Source organism: Pelodiscus sinensis, chromosome 1 (assembly GCF_049634645.1).
Source record: "Pelodiscus sinensis isolate JC-2024 chromosome 1, ASM4963464v1, whole genome shotgun sequence".
Taxonomy (NCBI): domain Eukaryota; kingdom Metazoa; phylum Chordata; order Testudines; family Trionychidae; genus Pelodiscus; species Pelodiscus sinensis.
In genome coordinates this window covers 209,627,079-209,654,784 of record NC_134711.1, presented here as the reverse complement: position 1 = coordinate 209,654,784, position 27,706 = coordinate 209,627,079, and the positions used below count along the sequence as shown (strand labels likewise).

General features: G+C 42.2%; 1 protein-coding gene across 11 annotated transcripts in view; it reads right to left on the bottom strand.

The window, feature by feature from the left end:
* SCML2 (Scm polycomb group protein like 2) overlaps window positions 1–27,706 on the bottom strand; it is a 141,481-nt gene that overhangs the window by 73,867 nt on the left and 39,908 nt on the right. For 4 of the 11 annotated variants that reach the window (XM_075913888.1, XM_075913895.1, XM_075913902.1 and 1 more), the window contains 2 exons: window positions 22,011–22,081; window positions 7,716–7,950 (listed from right to left, as the gene is read on the bottom strand). In XM_075913888.1, the coding sequence (XP_075770003.1) occupies window positions 7,716–7,950; window positions 22,011–22,081 (306 nt within the window). Of the gene's footprint in view, window positions 1–7,715; window positions 7,951–22,010; window positions 22,082–27,706 lie in introns of those variants that run through there. The other 7 variants (XM_006113370.3, XM_006113369.4, XM_075913938.1 and 4 more) reach the window with 7 other exon arrangements.

Below are 27,706 nucleotides of genomic sequence, written 5' to 3'. Positions count from 1 at the left end.
GGCATTCATTTTTGAAGGGGGAGGCCACTTCACGAATTTTGGGTCATAGTCACAGGCTGGCTCCATCCCAGGAAGGGGTGAGGCCTTGGTCAGAAGTGGCAGGGTCTTGGGCGGAAAGAAGCTGTTTCCTCTAGATACTGTGCACTCCTAGTGGCAGGAGGGAACCACCAGGTGCTCTGAACAGCAAATAACTTTGCATGCTCTCCCACTCCTGGGTCTCAATTGCCCTGCGGGTGTGGATATGGCAGAGCGGGCCACAGGCCAGATCAAATGGCTTGGCAAGCCATATCTTGCCCACCCCTGAGCTACAGTAAATGTAGTTATACAAATATAAAAGTGTGAATAATAGTGTAGCCTATTTCTGTACCAAATAAGGCACTATTATTCTGGTAATAATTGCATCCACATTTAGGGTTTATACTGCTTTAACTACATCTGTTCCGAAAGCAAGATAGGTACAGCAGAACAAAAACTGTATTTTGAAATTCTTCAAATAGATTCACACAAAGCAAATTTTTGCTTATTCTTGGCTCTCCCCCTAACAGGAAAAATTTGGAAGGTTCAGTTTTTCAGTACAATAGAGTGACATTTTAATAGTACTTTACACTTCACCATTCTATCAGAGGCTCAAAACAATTAACTGAGCCTTACAACGTAATATGACTGGGTAGCTGAGGACCAGCATTAGGGGAGATCCAATCTGTACTTGACTGAAGATTAGTCTGTCCAAAAGTTCTCTAATACCATTCGGTATCTGCATTTTTCCTACATCTGGGAGTGCAAGTGAACTGCAACACAGTCGTGATCACCTACCCTATCTTTCTCTTTTCCAGGAATAGTACCGTTTTTTTCAGCACTCAGAGTACTAATACACAAACATCCAGATGGCTCACTAGCGATTAAGTGGATTTACTGTACTGATTATTTCACTGCTGGATTAAGAATGGGCTCCTCCTGATGGTCTAGCAGATTATCACAGGTAGAAAGAGTCTCATTCTAGATTTCTGAACTTAAGTGTTAAGCTAAATTCAAGGATCCCAAGCACTTGTATATCCAACTGCCAATGATATAGTAACAGAATAAAAAATCTCTCTCAAAAATATCCACGCACTAGCCAGAAGCCCACAGATAAAGCTTTTCCCAAAGATTGATGTGAAGATACTATAATGTGGTATTATCTGTGGTTTGTAACCTATCCTTTAAATCGGCTTCCGTACCTAATGACTGGAAGGTAGCCAACGTGACACCAATATTTAAAAAGGGCTCTAGAGGTGATCCTGGCAATTACAGACTGTTAAGTCTAACTTCAGTACCGGACAAATTAGTCAAAACAATAGTAAACAATAAAATTGTGAGGCATGTAGAGGAACATAATTTGTTGGACAAAAGTCAACATTTCTGTAAAGGGACATCATGTCTTACTAATCTATTAGAGTTCTGTGAAGGGGTTAACAAACATGCAGACAAGGGAGGTCCAGTAGATATAGTATACTTAAATTTTCAGAAAGCCTTTCACAAGGTCCCTCGCCAAAGGCTCTTGTGTAAATTACATGGCCATGGGATAAGGGAAGGTCCTTTCTTGTATTGAGAACTGGTTAAAAGACAGGAAACAAAGGGTAGGAATAAATGGTAAATTTTCAGAATGGAGAGGGGTAACTAGTGGTGTCCCACAACGGTCAGTCCTGGGACCAATCCTTTTCAACTTATTCATAAATGATCTGGAGAAAGGGTAAGCAGTGAAGTGGTAAAGTTTGCAGATGATACCAAACTGTTTAGGATAGTCAAGACAGAAGCAGACTGTGAGGGACTCCAAAAAGATCTCACCAAACTGAGTGATTGGGCAACAAAATGGCAAATGAAATTTAATGTGGATAAGTGTAAAGTAATGCACATCGGGAAAAATAACCCCAACTATACGTACAGTATGATGGGGGCTAATTTGGCTATGACAAATCAGGAAAGAGATCTTGGAGTTATCGTGGATAGTTCTCTGAAAACTTCCACACAGTGTGAAGCGGCGGTCAAAAAGACTAATAGGATGCTAGGAATTACTGTATTAAGAAAGGGATAGAAAATAAGACACAGAATATCTTACTGCCCCTGTATAAAACTATGGTACGCCCACATCTTGAATACTGTGTACAGATGTGGTCTCCTCACCTCAAAAAAAGATATTTTGGCCTTTGAAAGGGTTCAGAAAAGGGCAACTATAATGATTAGGGGTTTGGAACGAGTCCCTTATGAAAAGAGGTTAAAACGACTGGGAGTTTTCAGTTTAGAAAAAAGGAGACTGAGGAGGGATATGATAGAGGTATATAAAATCATGAGTGGTGTAGAGAGGGCGGATAAAGAAAAGTTATTTATTAGTTCCCATAATAGAAGAACTAGAGGACACCACATGAAATTAATGGGTAGCAGGTTTAAAACTAATAAAAGAAAGTTCTTCTTCATACAGCGTGTAGTCAACCTTGCCAAGTGGAACTCCTTGCCAGAGGAGGCTGTGAAAGCTAGAACTATAACAGTGTTTAAAGAGAAGCTAGATAATTTCATGGAGGTTAGGCCAAAAAAGGCTATTATCCAGGGGATAGAAGTGGTGTCCCTGGCCTCTCTTTGTCAGAGGCTGGAGAAGGATGGCAGGAGAAAAATCGCTTGATCATTGTCTTCGGTCCACCCTCTCTGCAGCACCTAGTGCTGGCCACTGTTGGCAGACAGGCTACTGGCTAAATGAACCTTTGGTCTGACCCAGTACACCCGTTCTTATGTTCTTTAATGCACAAAGTCCAGTAGGCCAAGGTCAAGTTTACCTGTATTTAGGGGAGAGGAAAGAGGAGAAGGAATTTCTCAATTAAAAGTCAAGAAATCCTTAATCAAAAGAACAAAATACCACTATCACTTAGGGAGTCAAACAAAGGAAGTAAAAATAGTCATTTAAATAATACATTTGGAAAGAAATACATATGCTGGAGTTGTGTTCAGTGGTTTATATTTATGGTAGTTACTAGAATTTTTGTTATTTTTCTGTAATATACACAGATCAGAGATAGAAAAGAACTACTGTGCTACAAGGGAAAAATATTGTGCGATTAATTATTAGTAAACGCTGATCACTGTAAAGTAGATGCTTAGTTTTATCATCAAGTATGATTACTTAGACCAAGTGAGAATGTTTTCCTACTTCTTTCTATTTTGACCAAACAAGTTTATTTACATTCCCTCTGTTATACTTTGGGAATACATGTTAGTGTGATATTAAAGATTTTAACAGCATAAATTTAAGATAACTGAATTACCCATGAGTGAAGTCAGTATTGAATTATGCAGATTATGTCTAACAAGTGTTGATAATTTTATACCATATCCTGATATGTACCACGTTTAACTAGGATAATAGTTTTAGGAGGTATAGTTTTAGGGGACATTCTGCATTTTGGTGTTGGGGAAATGGAAAGAAAATATTCTCTTGTCGATTGGTTTTATAAAAAGGCAGATGTTTGGAAAGTCCAAATACAATCTTTGGGGTTTGGAAAGTCCAAATACAATCTTTATCCAACTATATTCAGCAGATAACCTTACAAAGTAAAATACACCCCACGCTAAGTATATTTCACCAGAGCACATATGATCAGTATTGGAAATGCCACAGTAAAGTCAGTATCACAGAAAAAAGTTTACTTTTGGAAGTGTGGTTATGGTTTAAAACTGGGTAGGTAAACAAAATGATTTGTTTATATTCAACATGGGTTTTTTAATAAAGCTATTTTGAATATTTGAAATAAGCAAGCAATATCAAAGCCTAAAATTATAATTAATTATATCACGTAATTTAGTTTCAATATAAGTAACATTAGTACATACCTGCTGTCAAGTTTTAAAGAAAGTCAAACCAGTGAACTGCTACAAGATACCAGTCACCTGGAACCAGAGTCTGTTGAGTGTTAAACCAGTATTTGATGATAGAGTAGATCCCTGCAATTCAATCAGGACCCAACTACAAATATCATGTTTGGGTTGGGTCAAATAACAACCTCAGAGGCTCACGTTTGAAGACTTTCTCTTGCCCATGTGGCTGGCATAGTGGTAGCCGTATGCCCTGCTCCTGCCGGCTGCCTCTGCTTCTCTAAATAGTATTCACAGCTAAGCAAGTGTGCTGACACACTGCAGCACCTCTCTCTCCACAGAACACACACAGTGGTGCAGGAAGCAGAAGGATTGGGGCACGTAGCTGCCACCACTATGCCAACCTCATGGGAAGGAGATGGCAGCACCTCAGGTTTGGAAGGAAGGTCATGATCAGTTTGGAAAATGACTCAGCACTCCTGGGCTTAGATAGGGTGGATTTGGGTCTGCGCCAGAGCAGGCCTCTAATACAGAAAGAGTGATCTGGATTCTATTCTGATTCATGCACCATCACCACTATCAAGTGAGATCTGAATACAGATCCTGGTGGCAACATAAAGAACACAGCTTCGCTTTTCAAAGCAAGGATGAGCAATCCTTAAGGAAATCTATTTTTCCTCATAAAACTAGCAAGTGTGATTTAAAATGACATTGTCAACTCAAGTGTAGTATTTTTAAGAAAAGCTTAAGAAGTGTCTCTTGTAGTTTTTTTAATTTTGCCCAAAGTGATTGTGTGTCACAAACACACAAAAATACCAGCCTATGGATGGGTGTAGGTACAAGCAGAATAGAAAATGAGCACTCTCCTCTTCTGCTGAGAGAAACTGCTACTGCTATTAATCACGACTCAACAGAGATGAACAGGAACCACTACCTTGCTTCCTCTTATATTACACAACAGGTCATGACTGCTCTAGAAGAGTTTCGCAGGGAACGCTTTTACGGATATAGTAACACACTCCTAGTGCAGACACAGCTTGTACTGTGATGAAAGATTTCTGCCTCAGTTGCCCAATCTTACTTCATTCTAAATTGAAGATCTGCAGAAAAACTACGGAATGGTTTTAAATTTTGTCGAAATTGTAGAATGCTTAATTTAATCTAAAAAGAGTGGCAATATTGTTGGAACTCTTTATCGTGCTTAAAACAGCAATTAGTTACAGAAATAAGGCTTCAGTTACATAAAAATTAAATAATGGTTTAAAATTAGGGAATTCAGTAATGATGGTTATACAATGATGAAATATAGTGGGAAATTCCACCCTGCAGCTCACGGGGTCCACTGCATCTGACGTTAGAGTTTTACTCTTTGTGATGTAAAGGTAAATTCCACTTACTGTGGAGAATGACTCAGCAAAACCCCATAGAAACCAATGGAGGTTCTGGTGAGAAGTAGGTAGGGTTCATCCAAAGGCTGCCCAGAAAACCCCATAAGAATGCACTGAGCCCATAGGAGTGAATATGGCTTGGTCATATAGAAAGATGTGTGATGGAGGTGACTAAGTGATGATGCCACAGCTCAACTGCAAGCTGCTTGGTTGTAATAAATTATGTGATGAACCTGAACAGTACAGAAGAGTCACAGTCAGCAAGCTAAAGCTCTGAAGGGATAGGAACCAGCAAGAGAGCAGAACACTTCTTAACCCCTTTAAGAAGATACCTGCACAAGACAAGACAACTAGAAACTCTACAGTGGAAGAGCTGTCTGAAGATCTGCCGTAGTAACAGCACCAGCTCAAACAAGGCTACAAGAGGGCCTTGACAACAGCCATTCCTGGTGCCCTGCCCAGCAGCAGTGCCCATTAGGCTTCCATAACAGGGAAAGTTAGCTAGCTTCTAGTTAGCGGCTTTCCCTTGGAAAGTCCATAGGGCATGCGTAACATGGGGATAGGCAAAAATTGAAGAAAAAAGGTATAAATTAACTTTTAAAAAGGTGTTAATTAAAAAGGCAATTGGTTTCAAATCATCCCATAACAATATGGGTCTGCAAAATTGCACCACAGTAGAACCTCAGAATTACAGACATCTTGGAAACGGAGGTAGATCGTAACATTGAAATGTCCATAACTTTGAAAAAAATATTATGGTTGTTCTTTCAAAAGTTTACAACTTAACACTGTCTTGATGTAGCTTTGAAACATTATTGTGAAGAATAAAAATGCTGCTTTCCCTTTTTTGTAGTTTAATACAATACTATGTAGTCAGTTTGAAAAAAATATAGGTCCTTCTGTCTCCTCTCTCATCCAAGAGCTAGGGCTTGTCTTCATTATGCAGAAGATCAACACTGTCAGACTCAATCTTTCAGAGTTCAATTTAGCGGGTCTAGTGAAAATCAAATTTAGAGGGCACCCTCATCAGTGCTGGTACTCCTGTTCCCTGCAAGGAGTAAGGGAAGCATCCTGCTGTGGATAAGGTTGCCAGGTGTCCAGTATTCACCCGGGCAGTCTGGTATTTTCGCCTCCTGTTGGGTAAAAAAATTCAGAAAATACCGAACACCTAAGATGTCCAGTATTTTCTGATTTTTTTCCCCAGCCAGGAGGCAAAAATACTGGGCACCTGGCAACCCTACAAACACTCAGTGCCCGATCTCCCCCCCACCGATCCTTCCCCCGGCCCCCAACACCCCCAGCCCCCTGACCCCATGCTTACCTGGTTCCGCAAGGCTGCCAGCACAAAATGGCTGCCGGCAAAAAGACCAAGGGGAAGCAATGACTTCCCTTGGTCTTAGTGCTCAACCGCTCCCCTATTCCTATCCCTGCACTCACTCTTAAAGGGGACATGCTGTTTTAATTTTTTTTTTGCTCAACACCTTTGGTCCCCTCTCCCCTTTTTGGAGGGTGGGGAGGCGCGGGTGTTCGGTATTTTTGTTTCAACCATCTGGCAACCCTAGCTGTACAGACTGCACAGAAACTTGAACTAAGGTACACTGACTCCGGCTACATATTCAACATAGTTAGAATTGCGTATTCTTCCCCTATGTAGACCTGGCCTGAGAAAAGAGTGAATGAACATGCAGAGTGCATTAAAAACAAAATGAACCATCACTTCAGTCCCCTACTCTTAAATTAGCTAGGAATGTAGAGGAACAAAGCAGCAAAACCTAAGCTGTTACTCCTTCGAGTTTTATGGGAGGAGGAATTTAGGACCGTGAAGTGGCAAGAACATAATTTAGATGCATTTCACTTTGCTTAGAAAAATTAAATACCTGTGGAAATAATTGAGTGTGTCAGTTTTTAGAATTACCAACATATTAAAAAGTGTCTCCCTTTTGCAATACATGTGATATAATAGAGACCCAAATTTGGGAGTTACATGCAAGTTGTAAGGCAAATGGTTTCAGGAAGCATTTTCGGACTCTTCTCCACAATTGAAAGTATACTGGAGCCCCAGGGACAGCAATTTAATGCCACAGTTCTATATACATTATGGCATGAAGGAGAATAAATTAAGTAGATTAATTTAATATTAATGTTTAACACATCAAGCAATCACTGAAAAGCCCATCGAAGTCTGTCCCTCCTCATTATAAGAGGGGGGGATTCTGGGAAGAGAGAAAATTTTTTGGATAGAACTCATGCTCAAATTCTAATTCTTTTAATCCATTCCTAGACACAATAATGCACAAAGTGGTACCCAGCTCATTTAAACTTTTTATTAGCTTTTTTACTTAGCATTTTTTTCTTCCGCTGTTAACATTTCCCTGAACCATTATTTCATGCAGCAGTACTTGCCCAGGAAACAAAATAACTCTAACCATAGGAAAGCAGTCGTTTGTGGACCAAATGTCATGTCATTAATTCAGAAACACTGTTCCTTACCGAGTGGTGGCTGGAGCATCCCCCCTTTCTTTTCACAGGTCCCAATTGGCTGTATGTCAGAGGAATCCACAAGCCTCCAAAAGTCATTTTTGTTGTCACTTCCATCAAGCCGCAACCTTAATCTGGCACCAGTGATTCCAATTACTGTAGCTATACACACTGAGGTAACATTGCGTGGGTCGTGGGCTTCCAGTTTCATACCAACTTTGAAATCATTGCTAGGAGGGATCCTAGACTAAAGGAGGGGGTGGTGGGGGAAAAAAAAGAAATTTTTTCTTGTTTTTGTCTCCGAGCTTGGAAAAAAAGTAGCAGCGCTATTTAGACAGATTTCATGAAAAGTGCTGCTAACTTTTATTGGACAGTTATAAACACATTACTCATATTGATCAAGACATATACTTACCAGTTTATGAATTTTCAGTAGTGAAAAATGACTAGGTGAGTACAAACAATTGGCTAGCTAGAACTGCTTTTTAGCAACACCCGAGCAGGAGGCTTGGTTTCCATGTACTAGAGACCACAGAGTTCAAAGCCTCTCTCCCCTGAACTGTAAAATCCTCAGGTTTTTTAAAACCCTGGAAGTGTTTTACCAGCCCATTGATTTCTGTTGGCTTAATGGCGAATTCTCAAGTAGTATAATGAATCTTCTAGCAGTTCAAATGTTGTTTTTCTTTCCTGTACTGAAGGCTCAGAAGTAAGGAGCAAGCGGAAGACTCCCTAGCAGTTAGGAGAGCAATTGGTGAAACGTGGGTCACAGAGACATGGGGCTTGGTTTGGCCATCGCGTGGTGGTTGGAGGTTGCTGGAATACTCTTTGGAGGCCATGTCGTGCTCTAGTAGTTGGTGCACAACTTAAGAACGGCACTGCCAGACTCCACAAGAGGACAATGATTATACTGATAATGGTGGAAGATATTACAGTAAACTTCCAATAATCCAGCACCTATGGGACCCAGGGGGTGCTGGATTATTGGATATGCCGGAGTACCGGAAGGGGGACTATGAGGGTCTTGGGGGAGGGGTGTGGCGGGGAACTGTGCAGCGTGGGCAGCACTCCAGCTGTTCTGCCCCCAGCTTTCCCAAGTCCACCGCTGCTGAAACTGACCAGTGGAGGACTTGGAGAAACTGAGGGCAGAGCAGCTGGGGTGCTGCCGGGTTGGTCCCGCAGTGCTGCTCAGATGAGGGGCGACGCTGCGGGACCAGCCCAGCAGCACTCTCCTGCTCTGCCCCCGGCTTCCTCAAGTCCGCCGCTGCTGAAACTGACCAGCATCGGACTTGGGGAAGCTGGGGGCAGAGCAGCTCCAATTGTCCGGCTGGCCAGAGCACTTCCGGGTTCCAGCTGGTGGACTACTGGATATGCTGGAACAATGGATGCCGAACAACTGGAGTTTTACTGTACAATGATTTACCAGAATTACAACTAATTATAACCAATGGTGTTTCAAAAAAGCATTGCAAATTAGACAATTTCAATGTACCCACTTTTTAAAACTAAGGTGGCAACTACTTTAGAGGCTTGGTATTACTTCTACATCAATATGATGAATTCACAGCCATCAGAACAAGAATTGATGAGGAGGAGACCAAGGATCATTTGGTGAAAGTGAGAATACAAGAGGGAAAGAAAAATAAAAATTACCATTAGGTCAAAGCTAACTATCTGATATGATGTTATAGCAGAAGATATATTACGGTTTATGGCATGAAGAAAGCTACATACATAAACACAATTTTCTGCTACATTATTGTTATTTGTATTACACCAGTGCCTTGAGCAATGGTTATCAACCTTTCCAGACTACTATACCCCTTTCAGGAGTCTGATTTGTCTTGCGCATCCCCAAGCTTCACCTCACTTAAAAACTGCTTACTTATATTGTTAGGTCTGATTTTGTAAGTGTCACAGCACACTTTTACTGAAAATTGATTACTTTTTTTTTACCATATATTTCCAAAATAAACCCATTTGAATATGCATTTACATTTCAGTATACAATATGTACAGCAGTATAAATAAGTCATCTGTATGAAATTTTAGTTTGGACTGACTTTGCTAGTGCTTTTTATGTTACCTGTTGTAAAACTAAGCAAATACTTAGATGAGTTGATGTACCCCAGGAAGACCTCTGTATACTTCTGGGGTTAAATGCACCCCTGGTTGAAAACCACTGGCCTAGAGAACTTAAGCAACATCATGGCACCACTATGCTAGGCACTGTGTAAACAGTAAAAGACAGTCCCTCTCTCAAAGAACTTACATCTAAATAGATACCCCCCATTTACAGATGGGAAATGCAAAGAGAGAAGCTGATTTAACTGGGGCCATATAGGAAGTCTGTGGCAATGTTGAGATCTAAATCTAGGTGTTCTAGATCCTAGTCCAGTAACTTCCCTTCAGAGTTGAATGAACACACATACACAGACACACACAAACCCACATGCTGAAGTTGTCACTGGATGCAAAGATGCCAGTGCCATCCCTATTAGCATCCATTACTTTGTGGACTTAAGACATCTGCATCATCACTTCTGTTTTGGTAACTGGCCTTTGATGCTGGCCCAGTGTTTAGCATACCATAAATTAGGAAGAAAAGGATTTTAAGAAAGTGCTATATCAAGTGGGCAAAAACAATTGATGTACGACAACCGTACAGCACTAAATAAGGCTTTTTAAAATCTAGTAGCTTTCCACTGAAGATCTGAATCAATCAGATCCAAAACTGTGAGGAAGAAAGAAGACTAGAGAAACTTATATTCATGCCCAACAAAACATATATCAATTTAATCTATTTAAAATAGACAGATGTCAGTCAATGGTAGGAACAGTGTCTGTCCAGCCTGGCAGGAAAGTGTGATGCAGGACTTACTAGGATAACAAATGGGTTTGTTTTTCTTGTCTCGTTGGCCTTTCTGAAATTTTAAAAATATTGAAAGCTTGGGTTTCTGTTGTTGTGAGTACAGATGCACGGTATGAGACAGACCCCAGATCAACAGCAGGAGCCCTGACGGAGCCATCAGAGCTCTGCACAGTAAAAAGACGAGAGATTCAGAGGGTGAAGGCCTCTCATCTGTCAATGTAGCATTCAGACAGCAGGATGTCTGAGAGGGGAGCCCAGGCATATTACATTTAAAGGGCAATTCAATGTCAGCATATTGCTTGTCAAGCTGTGCGAGACCATTTAAACTGAAAAGTTAGTTTCTTAAAGGGAAATTCGTTTGAATCTTAATACTTGGAGGGGTATTACATTAAAAAGCTAATCATACATAATATTTATTATTGGAAGACTTACCCAGCATTGCTCGGGTTCTACAGAGCAGGGGGCTGGTGGTGTGGGGGAATGCAGAAATCAGGGCAGAGGTTGGGGAGCTCAGGGAGGTAGTACGGGGTGCAGGCTTAGGGTAGGGGGCCTAGGAGATGTGAGGGGAGTCAGAACAGGGGGGCTGCAGGATTCAGGGTAAGGGTTGGAGGGCTCAGGGCAGAGGTCTGGGAGGTCTGGCAGGGGCCTTACAGGGCTGCCTGCAGTGGTGAGGATTGCACTGCAGCTGCTGGCCCTCTGACTGCTCCTGGAGGGGGTGTGAGGGGCTTGCTCAGCCATCAGCTCCTTGTGGGGAGGCAGTGCTGCATATCTGCAGGAATGCTCCTTGGAGGGGGCCAGGACAACAGTGCTCCTTGGAAGGGGGTGCTGCGCAATCTGACTCTGGCAGTGCTCTCTGGGGGCAAGGGAGGCAGGGAGATGTTGGTCCTGGAGGAGGGAAGGGACAGGGCTGCACTGGCCAGCCCTGGCCTCCAGACTGTCTAGAAAGGAGGGGAGAAAGCCAGGGCTCTGGCCTGCAACTTCTTGCGAGACGGAGGGGAGGGCTCTACTGCCTGGCCCCAGTCTGTGGCTCCTCTCGGACAGCAGGGCTCCCCTACCCCCATCTGGCACTGTGGCCTGTCCGAGACAGAACATCAGAAATGGCTGCCCGTCGCAGGGAGCCATAGCCTGTAATACCTCTGAGGCTGGTATAGGGGGCTCTGTCTGTGAGGTGGAGTGTTTTCCAAATAAGGGCATGTAAATTAATAATCTTCCCCTGCTCGCTCCACCCATTGCAGTGAAAGATCAGCCAATGGGCTGACTGGTGCTCAGGCCTGCTACTCCACCCACTGCAGCAAAAACCAACCTATGGGGTGATAAGTTCACAGGCAATAAAACAGGCAGGCAGCCCCTCTCTCACTGGGGATTCGCATCGAGTGAACGCCTGGCCTGATCACCCAGACGCCTTGCACCCCCCGCTCTTGAGTCTTACTGAGCGTACTCCGAGTTGGTCGACCCGAGTGGAGACAGTTTATGAGCGTGTGACCGGTACTTGTGTTCCTGCTGTCTCCAGAACTGGTATATCCCCCCCCCCCCGCCATCATCCCTATCCTAATTGATTTTTTAGTTGTCCTTATTGCTTGTCAAGTGACAGTGGCTAAAAAGTTACTAAGTTAGTTTATAAATAGTTGTGGTTTAGGTTTTTTTACTGTTTCCTTGTATAAAGTTGTGTAAATAATCAGCCCTATGGACAATACCAGTGTTAATTCAACTGTTCCTAACCCCTGGGCAGTTATTGGAAATTATTGTGATTTAGAAAAGCCTCAGGGAATTGTTTGTGTTGTCTGGCAATCTGTTTAATTTTTGTTCTGATGATTGTCTGGCGCCATCAAAATAAAATCAGTTTGTGCTTTTTGAAACCCCCAGTTGTGGTCTCATCCTTTCCGGCATCCCTTCGAACCTCGTGTATTACGGGGACTGACATGGCCGAGGGAGAGGGGTTTAGAGCTGGGGGGCCACTTACACAAGCAGGTGGCCAGCAACATGCAGAGCCCCTGGTCCCAGCTGGCCACTCTTCCTGGTCCAGCTGAACCCCTAAGGTCACTATAGCACAGCTGTCCCCTGTGCTCATTGTACCCAGTGGTCATTCGACAGTACAACTATCCCTCCTATCAGCCCCCTTCCTTTGCATGTGATGGAAAACAATGGAATTCCACACATATCCCAATGTCCTGGTACAACCAAACCCAGACCTTATTTTAAGTTAGGAGAAAAAGAAGCTGCATACCAAATTTGGGTGGTCCTAACTCTTACTGTTTAGGAGGAGTTCTTAGCAAACAGACTCATGGACAGACACACACACAAACTCTCTAAGAGTAGAGTAGAGCAGAGCAGAGCAGAGCAGAGCAGAGAGTGTATGAAGCTAACTGATATCAGACCTCCATTGCTCTATGTGCTGCATAAACAACATATGGGAAGAGCCCCTGTCCCAAAGAGCTTTCAATCTAAACAAACAGGACGAAGTAAGAGAAAAGGACAGATTTCAGATGAATAATAAATAAATAAATAAATAAATTAATAAATTAATTAAATTAAATTTAATTAAATTAAATAATGCTAAAATAAATTTAACCATTGCTTCTGTAGAGCATTGGCTTACAAATATCTTTAAAGCCTATTTTACTGGTTTCTCACTTATTTGTGCATTTTTTTATTCTAGCCGAATTCTACAGTTCTGTATATTCAATTGCAAACGAACAAAAACAAAACAAAAAAACCCCTTAGTTAATTCAGAATTTAGGTTTCTTGGTGGTATGTCACCCCTTGCACAACGAGCTGAGCAAATTCAAACATCTGAAACTCAGGAAATAGTTTTAGATTGCCCATTGCTCTCTTTCAGAAATGCCCTAATATGCCCCATTAATACACTTTTCTTTACAGTCATCTCCACAGTTGCTGAAATGTACAATTCTGTCACCTCCTTTTGCAAACCATTCCTTCTCATCCATTGGATTCCATCTAACATTATTAAAGGACAAAAAATAGGTGCGGGGAGAGACATTTGGCCCACGTCTCCCTCCCTCTGTTGCCCAGGGTTATGCATGAAGTACGGCTGTTTTCAGCTTCACGCCTGAAGGGGCAGAACTTCCCCAGATATTGGCTCTCTTGGTGGGCTGGGCAGGGACCTCAAACATTCATAAAGGAGTGAGCTCCCACCTGAACCCAGCTCACACAAGAGAGAATAGGAGAAGGCCCAACACTTGCAGATGGGCATGGGCCTCCCGATCCTGGCACGTACACAGAAGTCATAAGAGGGACTCAAGACACTGTCAGTGGGGCAAAGCCCATCAGATATGGAAACACACACTGAGGGGGTGCATGAGACACTGGCAGTTGACATTGCCTCTAGTCTCCCTAAGTCTTCTTAACAGTCACTCCCCCTTCCCAGTTTCCCATGCCACCGTCTTCCCTATCCCCCATGCCTACCTTAACTGAGTCCCCAAGTTCTCTCCATTCCCCTACCAGCAGATCCCCAGTTATCCCCTCCTCTTTGCTGCAGCCTTAGACCCTTCCCCCTCATTCTTCAATTCTTCTGTGCTTTAATAACCAGCCACTCCCGGGATGAATTCATATATCCGTTTTTCCCCAACAGCTCTGATTACAATCTCTCCAAAATAAAACTGCCACCCATCATTCTCAAACTGTAGCAGTCTCCAGCCACTCATTCCAAAACTCTTTGTTTTATGTGGGGCTTGTGCTTAATTTATCCATAAATTACATTAATTAAAGAATGAGTTCACAGTCATCAATCTCAACCAGATCCATGATTCATCCGGTCATTACTTCCTCTCAGTTTAACAGTACAAGACAGCAGCAGGAAACTGCTTTTTGTTTTAGTTTGGGGTGTTTTGGGGAAGGAGCACTGTGACTCAGGAGCCTATTGGTTAAATGACCCAAAATTTGGCTCACTAACACTATCCTGCACCTCTACATGAGGAAAACCAAATTTTAAACCAATACACATAGCTAGCTAGATTTTAGAGCACTTACAAAAATTAAGATAGTGAAGACCAAAGCAGATTGTGAAGAGCTTCAAACAGATCTCATAAAACTAAGATTGGGCAACAAAATGGTAAATGAAATTTAATGATGATAAATGTAAAATAATGCACATTGGAAAAAATAATCCCAACTATATATACACAGTATGAAGGGGATTAATTTAGCTAGAACTACTCAGGGAGACCTTGGAGTCATTGTGAATAGTTCTCTGAAAACATCCAACGTGCAGCAGCAGTCAAAAAAGAAAACAATGTTAGGAATAATTAAAAAAGGGATAGAGAATAAGACTCAGAAGATCTTATTGCCTCTATTTAAACCATGGTATGCCCACATCTTGAATACTACATACAGATGTGGTCACCTCATCTCAAAAAAAGATATATTGGCATTGGAAAAAGTTCAGAAAAGGGCCACAAAAATTATTAGGGATTTGGAGCTGGTCCCATATGAAGAGAGATTAAAAAGACTGGGACTTACTTTTCATTTTAGAAAAGAGGAGACTAAGGGGGGATATGATAGAGGTCTATGAAATCATGACTGGTGTGGAAAAAGTGAATAAGAAAAACTTATTTACTGGTTCCCACAACATAAGAACTAGAGGTCACCAAATGAAATTAATAGGTAGCCGGTTTAAAACAAACAAAAGGAAGTTCTCCATGCAGAGCACAGTCAACCTGTGGAACTCCTTGCCAGAGGAGGTTGTGAAGACCAGGACTTTAACAGGGTTCAAGAAAGGACTAGATAAATTCACAGATGTTAGATCCATCAATGGCTGTTAGCCAGGATGGGTAGAAATGGTGTCCCACGCCTGTCAGAGGCTGGGAATGGATGATGGGAGAGGGATTGCTTGAAGATTCCCTGTTCTTTTCACTCCCTCTGGGGCATCTGGCTTTTGCCACTGTTGGAAGACAGGATATTGGGATAGATGGACCTTTGGTCTGATCCAGTATGGCCATTCTTATGTAAGTTCTAAAGCAAATAAAATGGCTTCTGTTTTGGCACAGGTCCATCGTAATTTTTTTCGTAAATACCATTCTCTGGTTGAGTTCCCAAAAGATATAGTGGATGTCACATGCTTTATCTTTGACAAAACTCCACAGACTGAGCCATCTTGACTGTCACCACATCAACAGTTTGATCTCTAGTTCTGCACATAAAAACACCAAAATTTCAACTATCTAGAAATCTTCTCAAAAATTGCAATTTCAGGACGCATATCTTCAAAAGCACTGTCCCAAATGACCATCTTCAGGTATACCAAATTTCAAAAGAATCCAAGCATGTCAACTTTAGAAGACTTAGAAAAGTTGACCTTCAAACAGAAATCATCATGCCACCTTAACAACAGAAGCCCTATTGTGTCACTATCTATTATATATTTGAGAAAATTTGTGCATCCATCCATCTGTATTAAATTGCAGCAAGGGAGGTTTTGGTTGGAAATTAAGAAAAACTTCCTGGCTGTCAGGGTAGTTAAGCACTGGAATAAATTGTCTAGGGAGTTTGTCGAATCTCCATCATTGGAGATATCTAAGAGCAGGTTAGATAAACATCTATCAGGAATGGTCTAGATCAGTGGTTTTCAAACTTTTTTTCTCATGACCCAGTTGAAGAAAACTGTTAATGCCCTTGACCCAACATCATTTGACTAGAGTATGGGCTCTGGGGTGGGGCTGAGGACGAGTGCTTTGGGATGTAGGAGGGGACTCTGGCTTGGGGGTGGTGGTGGTGAGAGCTGGGACAGGAGGGACTTACCTTGAGCAGCTCCCCGTCAGTGGTGCAGCAGGGGTGCTAAGGCAGGCTTCCTGTCTCTCCTGGCACTTCAGAGTATGCTGTGCCCCAGAAGCAGCCAGCAACAGGTTCCCAGCCAATGGAAGTGCAAAGCTACTCCCACACGCAAGCACGCACACACCCAAGAGCCAGGCCTGCTGTTGGCTGCTTCTGGAACACAGTGCAGTTTTTGGTGCCAGGACAGACAGCCTGCCTTAGCACCCTCACTGGTCATCTGATCCCCATGCAGCAAAGAGACACTGGGTCTGACATTCATTGACCCAGTAATGAGTCATGACCTGTAGTTTGAAAATCACTGATCTAGATAATGCTTGGTCCTGCTGTGACAGAAAGGGACTGGACTCGATGACTTCTCAAGATCCCATCCAGTTCTGGTATTCTACGATTCTGTGCTTTTGAAAGTACTATTCTGCATTTGGACACCATTGTTCAGTTCCCATTGCTGTAAAATGGGAATACTACTTGCCTGCCTTCTGTAGGAAATTATAAGGATTAGATTGAGCTCTATGGGGCAGGAACTGGGCCCTTCTTACGGTTAGCAGTCTGAGGGACTTTGCTGATTAAGGACTTTGGATGCTACCGTAGCAGTCAGCTGTTGAGATGCCTGCTGGTGATAGCTAAAGGGTACTCACTTAATGGATGGGATATTGGTCAAGTACATGTTGATATCTGGGTTGGCCACCAGCTCCCTCTGAGCTCCTGGCAGACTTTGCAGCACAGCATAGACACATAACCACTAATGGATGTGACAACTCAGGACCAGAAGGGACTGTCCCTGGCCTCTTCCCAGGAAGAGGTGAAAGTGCTCCCCAATTCTATGAGGACAAACAGGCTCCAGAAGACCCACTTAACTGCTCTGAGTCCCCCACCCTTTTTCAGCTCCTCCTTCCTCAGCTGCTTCTTCCACCTTCACTGCCCCCTCTCTCAGGACTCTGCCCCATAGTCTCACCTCTTCCTGGAAATAGATCCCCCTGAACCCAAATGCTGCTCATCTCCTTCCCACCACCACAATGGGGAACCTCTGTGTTCACACTTCTTTTCCATGCCACCACCTGTGGGGCCTCTATGTTTCACCACTCTCACTCCAGGGTACCCTATGCTCCTCTCATTAGTATTGTACTTCCCCTGTGCCCCAACAAATATACCCTTTGCTCCCACCATCTCCCCTGGGAACCCTGTGCTCCCCACCACACCCACCCACACACCTTACCTGACCTCTTCTTTGTCTGAGCCATACCCAAAGGCCCTGCTCACTGTCCTGCTACTGTTGGTTAGGAGGGTTGTCACTCCCTATAGTCAGCTACTGACTGATGGAGACAGATGAGGTGGTATTCTGGTGGGGGTAAGCTAGCACAATGGTGGAAACTGACCAGGAGAACTCTCGACCCTGGAGGAGGAGAGCTGTCTGCACGGCACTGCGGCTAAGAGCTCTGCTTGGGACTGGGGTGTACACTATGAGCAGACTTCCAATAAGAAACTCGAGGGACGGCAAAGATACTGCCCCACTCTCCCTAAGTGGTATCCCTGCCTGTATTGCTTAAGTGTGCATCTATACAACCCTGTCATAGTAGCGTGTACTATTTTGGAATATCTAAATAACTCTGTTCCCAATATGGAAGTTTAACAGAAACTCTTCCAGACACAGCTGTTAAGATTGTGTAGTGATCGTGTTTGTTCATTTAGTATCAACCAATATGCACTCCATCAGCCCCACAGAAATCCAATGCCATCAGGTCCTACAAAATAGTTAACTGAATTTTGTTTATGTCTATAAGCACAGATTTGGTCCTGTGAGCAAAGCAAAGGTTTGGGAATTTGGCTGGCTCACTTTGCAAAAATGTTGTTTACATTTGGACCAAATAATTTTCTTTGAAAACATGTGTAATTAGACTATAGGTTATCTAATATACACTGAGGGTCAAATAATGTTTTTGTATCCATGGTAATATAAAAGGCTGAAGGCTCAGGTTTCTACTGAGTTAACTGAGAATTGGAATAGTCCCCAGGGAAGGGTATGGCAATGCAAAAAACCCTATCCTTTATTAAAATGAAATTATATATGGGGGGGGGTGTCTCTTGTGGCAAAAATCAAAGTAGGCAGTGGTCATGCTGGGTTTTGAAAAGTCTAGAGAGTGTTTTAGATACTGGGTACTAAATAACCATACTTTTGAAACTGGTCAGATGTCCATGTTTTGCTAAATGCTATTTCAGTCACTTAGACTTAAGTGCCTCCAAAAACTAAGCCGGTACAGAGTTAAGGTTCTCCTGTGGTGACTTGTGCGGTTCCAGAATGTGGAGAGCTACTAAACCTCTAAAACCCAGGAAATAAAAAGTAAAGGAACTTTGATTTATGTGGATATTTCTCTCTCTATCCCACTCTACTGTGCACTGTTTCAGTACCATCCTCATTTGTTCCCATCACTCCTGCCATAGTCCACTAGCTATGCAGATGAACTACCACTGCTCCAATTCCAACTTTCTCTCCATCATCACTGTTGCTCTATGCCTCCACAGACATACTTCAATGCTCGAGACCTGCGGCTTCACATTCCTGCTGCTCTGAGACCTCTCACCACCACACCAGTTCTATTCTCTGCCTTGCCTCTCCTGCAAAGCTTGAAGGGAAAGTGGCAAACTCTATGAAGTGTGTGTACTAGCTGAAGGCAGGAAAAGGAAGACTTCAGATTTTCTGTCTAAAATCGGAACCTAGTGTAGGGAGAATGGGCTCTGCACTCCCACCTGTCTCATAGAAATGGCCATTCCTCTTAATGAGATCTTCTGGTTTGGAAGACCCCATGGAGATAAATAGGACCTGAAATAGCAGCTTTCAGATATGTGAACAGCTCAACTTCAGTAGGTGTGCTCAAATGCCCCAGTCTCTATGCTCTACCCTCTCAATGTTGCTTGTAGGCGTATGCTATTCATGAAGCATTCCTGTTTTCAGCTGCTCATGCTGATCTAAGCACGGTGTATGCAAATTCTTCTTCTGAGTGCTCCAGTGTAGGTGTGCTTGTGTCCCTGAGCTACTGATTGAAGAACTTTGGTATCAGTGTTCGTTAGGCTCACAGTGAGCATATGTGGGCTCACTCCCCTCAGTTCCTGCTGAACTGCCCCTGACTAAAAACAGAGCTACTCGCTGCCCATTAGGGATCATGCTCTATTTGCTTTTATATGGTTTCGTAGTAGATTATAGTTGCTCTTTGCCCTCTTATTTTATCACCAAAAACAAACACAAAACAAGCTTTATTTTCCCACTTTTCCCCCTGCATGGAAGCAATCTGAGTTTGCTGAAAATCAGAGGAAGTGAGCAGCAGAAAAGTTCCTTCTAAAAAATGTGTTCTGATTTGAGGGAAAGGGAAGCTGACTTCATAGGGTGACTGGCCCGTCAAAGGCTAATGTAACCAACTTCACTCGTGACACTTATTTTCTTCATTGGGGGAAGTGAGCCTAAGTCACATGACAGGCAGGTTGTGTACCTAAATTAAGGCCTTCTCATGCAGAGATTAAAACAGAAGCCTTCAGACAGCCAAGAGATACTATAAAGCAGGAAAAGAAGTTGGCAACTAGTGAGCTAGGGAAGCTGGTTTGAGCCATGGCAATGCTACTGGAAGATGGGTTCCGGAATCCTTAACCAGACATTAGAGTTTGTTCTTGAGAGGCCAAAGGATATTGTATCAAAGATTTAATATTTACGTTTAAAGTACCCTAGATTGTGAATACTTAGGAGAAGGAAGAGTGAAATGAGAATGGCATGCCTGGGACATTAGTGGCCTCACAAGCTGGGCTTAAGCTGACAGATGAGCAAAAGCATCAAGACACCACTGAACTCCAAAAGAAATAAACATAGCAAAAACAGAATACAGGGTGTCCCCACTATAACTTGCCTCGGTATACACTCTTTCCACACTAAAGTATTTGATGCTTGTAGGAACTGATGCATTATAAGTCCTCCCATTCCTCACTCTTAAGGCATGCAAAACAACCCCCCAATTTGTGCAAATGGAAGTCAGCCGCAGGGAAAAAAAATTTCCACTTTAAGTTGTTTCGCTGTAAGTTGTTTTTTGGAACATAGCTTGGATTTATAGCAAGGACGACCTGTACACCAAAACCTGTATTCTTTCACTGGAAATATTTGCTTACTTCCTAGAAACATTTCTGAAACATCTACATTGAAAGGATGGATTACGGATGTCAAATCACATCTCAATTGGTGAACCAATTAATGTGATGTGTAATCAGCTAACCGATTAAAGAGGGCACAGCCGGAGGGGGTGGATGTGCCTTGGCTGGAGCTGCTTCCTCCCCAACCCTGCCGCAGGCATGGGCCCCTCCAGTTCAGCTGGAGCAGCCCCCGCCTGTTGCATGCCCGGGTCTGCTGTGAACAAGAACTGCTCTGGACAACTGGAGCAGTCCCTGTCTGCAGAAGACCTCACCAGTTAACCTTTCACATCCCTAGAATCTATGAGTTTTATACAATACTAGAACTGGAAGGGACCTCTAGAGGTCATCAAGTCTAGTCCCCTGCATTCATAGAAGAACCAAGCACCATCTAGATCATTCCTGAGGAGCGTTTATTTAACCTGCTCTTAAATATCGCCAGTGATGAAGATTGCACAATTTTCCTGGGCAACTTATTCCAGTCATTAACCACCCCATTAGGAAGTTTTTCCTAATGTCCAACCTACACCTCCTTTGCTGCAACTTAAACCCATTAGTTCTTGTCTTGTCAATGTTTTAAAATTAACTTTTCCCCAACAAGAAGTGCAAGAGATAACTTCAGGATATGTTTGATTGATTCCCTTTTATGACATTTCAACATGAGTTTCATTTCCAAAATACAAGATTGGCACGACTCTTTCCAGTGATCAGAACAGGTACACCTATGTGCTATTGCAATATTTAACAGAAACATGTAGAGAAAAAATCTCAAACTTCCTGTAATACAATTATAATTACATTTTCTAGAGAAAATTCTCAATGGTACACATACATGCCAAATGGATTTCACAGTTTTTTTAAAAAAAAGTATATTGGTTGCTGTGTTCTTATACCAACTCTTGTTAATTCTGCTGGGGGAAAAGCAGCAGCAGCCACAGTGTTATTTGGTCCTGCTCAGAGGTTCAGTTCTGTATGGCTACTTCAGACTAATGCTGGAGACTCAGAGTGCTGTGAGCCAGCACAGTGCAATTGCAAGGTTCAAAAAATTAAGGGACAAGTGCTGAGTAAGTTCTAATATAGAAAGGGAAACAAGGAATTTCGGCAAAAGATAGCAAAAGGCACTATTCTGGTCCTGTGCCAAATTTCAAATTCTTGCTCTAAATCATAGAGAAGCATACTAAAGCCATCGAAAAAGTTATAAAAATTTTAAACATTGACAAAAGCCCCTAATTTTCCACTAGCCTTGCTTTTGGAAGACATCTGCAATATTTATCATCAACCTCTCAAAGAAAATTTGACTTGAAGCAGAAACCAGAGCACAGAAAAACTAAGGTTTGGCAAAGTTATAAGCAAACAAAAAGAGGGGGTTACAAAAGGAAGCCTTTGGCACCCTTAATATAAGGCTTGCTATTGATCCTCTTTAAATACACACGCACACACAAACATGCACAGAATATACAATCAGATTTACATAAAAGAATGTAGTGTACCTGTCTGAAACAATGTGGAGGAGCAGCTAGTGATCCAGTCTCTTTCAAGTAATTATCCCAATTAAAGTGTTCTGGAAGAGATAAAAAGAAAAAGGCTAGACAACTCTTAAGGGAATATATTGAACAATATTTTGGGGTTAAACACCTGTTTTGTGAACTCTAATTCCAGCCTTATTTTAAAATAAAGTTATAGAAAGCAAATTCTCCTTGTGCGAAAGACACCAGAGTGACAGCCTTTGAGAGACTTATAAAAACTCTGTTAATCCATAGGAAAGACATGCAACAGGCAGATTCAGTACATAGCTTCAACATATTTCCTGAGTAGGAGGAAGAATGGTTCAGTGGTTAGGATGCTAGGTTAAAGCAGGATACAATGTGCTACTCCACCAGAGATATCCTGTGTGACCTTGTGCAAACCTTAACCTTTGTGCCTCAGTTCCACATCTGTAAAATGAAAATAGAAGCATGTCTTATGTTGTGGAATAAGATAAATATAGATTGTGAGACAGTCATATACTACAGTAACAAGATCATGTAAACACCTTTAGTAGTATACACATCAAGAAGACTTGTGCAGAAGAGTCAACTATAACTAACTACATCACGATGGGCATGGGTTTTAGTGCAATGTGTAAACATTACCCTGCATAGGTCCACAACTAGAACTCATGAATTTCTGTCTCCTGTCCTACATTTGAACTAGAATAACCTGCCTTTCCAAACAAATATTTTGCCTTAACACTTAGCAACAGAATCAAATGATGTCTTATACATTACCTGTCTATGCAAATTCTTCACCTGTTTTTAGAAGACCGTCAAATGGATACAAATGTTAAGTTATAGCAATGTAATGGGGGTAAGACCTAAGGCCAGAAAGGCCATAGAGAAGTCTTTCAGGAGGCTAGAGAGGCACTGGAGGAACCAGTCAGAGACCAAGGAGGACTACAAAACGAGATGAAGGACTAGAGACAGTTCGGTTGCAGCCTGAAGGGAGAAGGTCAAGAGGGTTGGCTGGTAGAGCCAGGGACAGCTCAGAACTGTTCATGACACTATCTCCAGAAGGAGAAGCCCTGGAGACACCACTCTCCTACTGAGTGGGGAACGAGACTGAGGGGAAACAGACCGAGAGACTGGACTCAGAAGGACACTCAACAGAGGGTACCGGGATGGGCCCCTGTTGAAGGTAAAACCCCGGAAGGTGATTGAGGAATGTGACTCAGCCAGAGAGCTGAGTAGCCAAAAGTCTTAAAGAGGCAGTGCAGGCAAAAACGCACCCTCAGTCAGATGAGGGGTATCCACGTGAGGTGAGTGCCACACTGTTACAAAGTGGTACCAGAAGTGGGGACCCTTGGACTGGCCCTGCAGATAAGGGTCATGGAGAAGCTGCAGAGTGTGCTGCAGCAACAGCACCAGACAGCGGGACCTGGTGAATGGAAGGAGCTACAACAGTAACCACAAGAGAGTCCAGCCCCAGCCCAGCGTCATCATGAGAAGGATCTTTCAACCCCACCAAGAGAATACAAGTACTTTGAGAGACCATAGGTGGAGATGTTCAAAAGGGACCTTTACTGGAAGGCCTATGCAGCCCAACTCACCGAACAGCAGTGGGGACTATTCGGTCTGCTACCAGAGTGGGTATGTGGATCTCAGGGGAGGCCAGGCACTAAGGCCTGGAGGCCAGTGCCTAGACTGTGCAACTGTTACACTTGTGGGCGAAGGGGCCACTTCAGGAGGGAGTGCCCCTACCAGGAGGGTGTATGGAGACTCCATCAGACAATAAATTGGGAGGAGACCACCAGTGAGGGTAACGGGGCCCCCCAAATATGCTGGGATTGTGGAAGCCTGGGCACATAAAGTGAGTGCCCCAATAGGACCTACGAGGCTCAGGCTAGCCCTGAGAAAAGGTCTAAGCCAAAGGAAGAACTTAAGAGGGTCATGGCCAGTAGAAGGCAAGGGAGGTATTTTTACTGCCACTTTGAGGGCCATATAAAGAGACATTGCCCCCGGAGAAAGGGCAGGGGGGTGCCAACAGGCCAGGCTGTCTGAAACTGCCCAGAGGGAAGGTGTAGTAAAGACTAGGACCCAAGGAGAAAGGGAAACTGAGGCAAGGGAGCCCCAGGTAGAAGAGGGAACCAACTTGGGAGCTAAGAGGCCATAGAGGGAACCCATCCAAAAGCCAAGAGGCCTATGGTGGGAACACAGACTTTTAAAGAAGAGATCAACCCAGGAGCAGAGTGGGCTACAGTGGGGACCCAGATGGTAAGGGGAACCCATGCGAAAGCTGGGAAAGCTACAGCAGAGACCCAGACAGGAACCTGAACTCAGCAGGAGACCCAAGGGATGCAGACAGAAGTCAAGATCCAGCAGACAGTGGGAACACAGGTTAAAGCAATCAGTGGGCTGATTAGCAAAGAAACCCAGACAGATTCACCCCAGTAGGAGGAGGGGAAAGAGAAGGTCAGAGTAAGAAACAAGACCCTAGGTCAAAAAGTGGAGTCATGCATGTAGGGCTTGTGAGCTCCCTCGACTTGCTGAGGAAATGCCACTCTCTCAGAGTGGGAAAACAGAGACAGACGTGGAGAAGAGACTGAGATGGGCCCGTTAGGTGTATACCCCAGAAAGGGTTTGAGTATCACACAGGAGTGTGACTCAGCCAGAGGGCTGGGTAGCCAAAAGGCTTTTAAAAAGAGGCAGTACAGGCAAAAGCACTTGGCCAGACAAGAGGTACTCACAGGAGAAGAGTGCTACCCCGTCAATCAATACTAATCATCATATGGCCAATGGTCCAAGTAAATGTGGCTTAAGTAGACATGTCACAAGACTAGATGAGAACTAAAACGGTACTAAAACAGGAAAGAGAAGCAACCATCATCTTTGTCCATCCCTCTTCACCAAGTATAAATGAACACAAATGGTGTACTGAGTCCATCTAGTGGCTGAACAAGTAATAGCTTTCATCATCTGCATGAAAAAATACCTTATGTTTTAGACCAGGGGTCTCCAAACTTTTCAGCCCGAGGGCCGCATTAACTATCAAACAGCAGTTCGGGGGCCGACTACACACTTGAGGTCCAAATAAAAAACAATCAAAACATGGATGTTGTTTTTAATTATTTATTTAATATTATTTTATTCAGTTATTATTTAATAACACATTCATACACTACACATGAACACCTGTATTAGTGTGAATGGTGAAATTGTTTCCTGGATGCCAAAATAGCAGACATTTCTGGCTTTAGATTTGTTGTCCCTAACATCAACAGTGACCTGAGATTATCATCGGACAAGTTTGTTCTCAAATTGTTCTTCACATATTTCATTCTTGAAAATGTTTGTTCACACAGGTATGTTGTTCCAAAGATTGAAAGGTACCTTGATGCAAAAGTTTTGACATTAGGAAAGTCTTCCTTGGGCAAAAACTGGTAAAAACCCACCAGTCCTATTTTGAACTTGTCCCTAAGGAGGTCATTTGCTTGCAACTCAATGACTTCCAGCTGCAGTTCATCTGGGCAACTGGCCACATCTGCTTCAAATGGGTTTTGAAACAATCTCACTTCTTCTGCCTTTGAATCCAAAAAGGTCTCCACGGGCCGGATGAGAGGGCCTCGCGGGCCGCATCCGGCCCCCGGGCCGTAGTTTGGAGACCCCTGTTTTAGACTATAAAATCAAGTCAAATTGTCTTTTGGGAACTGGCATCCATAAAGTTGCTTGGCTACATTTATAACAAAACATTAAACACACAGCTCCATGTAAAGAACACACAAGAAAAATACCTAGAAAACAATCCTTTTCCTAAGCAATAAAACAAAACACACAAATGACTGAAAACTTTTCAGTGTTGCCCTGAAAGATACCAGTGATTTTCATCAATTACTATCTCATGGGAGAATATTCCAGAAGCACTAGCCTTTGATAGGATACGTCTTGCCTATCATACTCAAAATATTATCTCTAAGTCAGCATTTCCAAAATCATCTCAGTTGAAGTACCTGTAAATTAGTGGGATGACTTAACAGCAAAATGAGGCAGGTAAGAAAGGTCTTCTCCTGGGACTGTGTTTATGGTAAGTAATCAAAATAAGGAAACAAGCAGAAAATTACAAAGATAACTACAAAGGAACAGCATCTTCACCAACCATTGAGGGAGTCAGCAGTTTCATTCACTTGCAGATCATTTACCTTTCCTCACAGTCTGAAGTTTGTATTAGGTTTACTTCATTTGTTGATATAGATCAAAATTGAGGTAAATTAAAGCTGAATTCATTCACAACACTTAATGTTGTAAAATTTATGTCATGAAGAGATTATGAAAAAGACAGAAAGGTGAGATGTATGTCAATGGAAACTGTCAAATGAGAAAATAATATTCTTTAAAAAAGTAGAGCTATCAAGCAATTAAAAAATAATTGTGATTAATTGTATGATTTAAGAAATGATGAATTATGCTGTTTAATAGAATACCATTCATTTAAATATTTGTGGATGTTTTCTGTATTTTCAAATGCTTTATTTTAATTACTACACAGAAAGTGTACAGTGCTCACTTCAATATTTATAAATATTTCCAAAAGAAATAGTATGTGTCAGTTCACCTAATATAAGTACTGACGTGCAATCTCTTAATCATGAAAGTTGAACTTACAAATGTAAAATTATGTACAAAAATAATTGCACTTACAATAAAATAATGTACAAGTCTACAAGTCCACCCAATCCTACTTCTTGTTTAGCCAATCATTCAGACAAATAAGTCTGGTGACAATTTGCAGGAGATAATGCTGGTAATGTGGGTAAAACAGAACAAAAGGAACAAAATTCTCCTTGAAGGAAGTCAGTCAGTAATTTAATTAAGACATTTTTAATAAGTACAATCAGCATGGAAGGATGCCCTCTGGAATGGTGACATACAAATGTTTAGCAAATCTGGTATGTAAATATCTTGCAATGCCAATACAAAACTTCCAAACAAATGTCTGTTCTGACTCTCAGGAGATACTGTAAGTAAAGTTGCCATCTTATATACCATATATGTAAATCAAACTCGTCTGTCTGAGCAATTGGCTGAACAAGAAGTAGGACGGAGTGGAGTTGTAGACGCACAAGTTGTACATTGTTTTGTTCCTGAGTGCAATAATGTAACAAACAAAAATCTACATTTGTAAGTTGCACTTTCATGATAAAGAGATGCATTATAGTACCTGTATTAAAGGAATTGAAAAACACGATTTGTTCATCATGTTTACATTGCAAATACTTGTAATCATAGGTGCTGGAACTAAGGTGCTGGAAATGCTACAGCACCCCCTGGTTTGATGCAGTTTCCATTATATACAGTGTTAACAGTTTGGTTTGATGGCTCTCAGCACTTTCACTACACAAATTATTCTAACACCCCTGTCATTAAAATAATATAAAGTAAACTTTGTATTCCGTGTTGTAACTCAAATCAATATATTTGAAAATGTAGAAAAACGTCTAAAATATTTATAACAATAATAGAATACCAACTGAAATTTAACAGTGTGATTAAAACTGCAATTAATTGCAATTAATTTTTAATCTCTTAAATGTGTTAATTGCATGATTTAACTATGATTAACCAATCAACAGCCCTACAAAAAACCTTTTCTATATCCAATGAAAGAGTTTTTATAATTTACAAATGATAACACTATTTACTGAACATATACAACA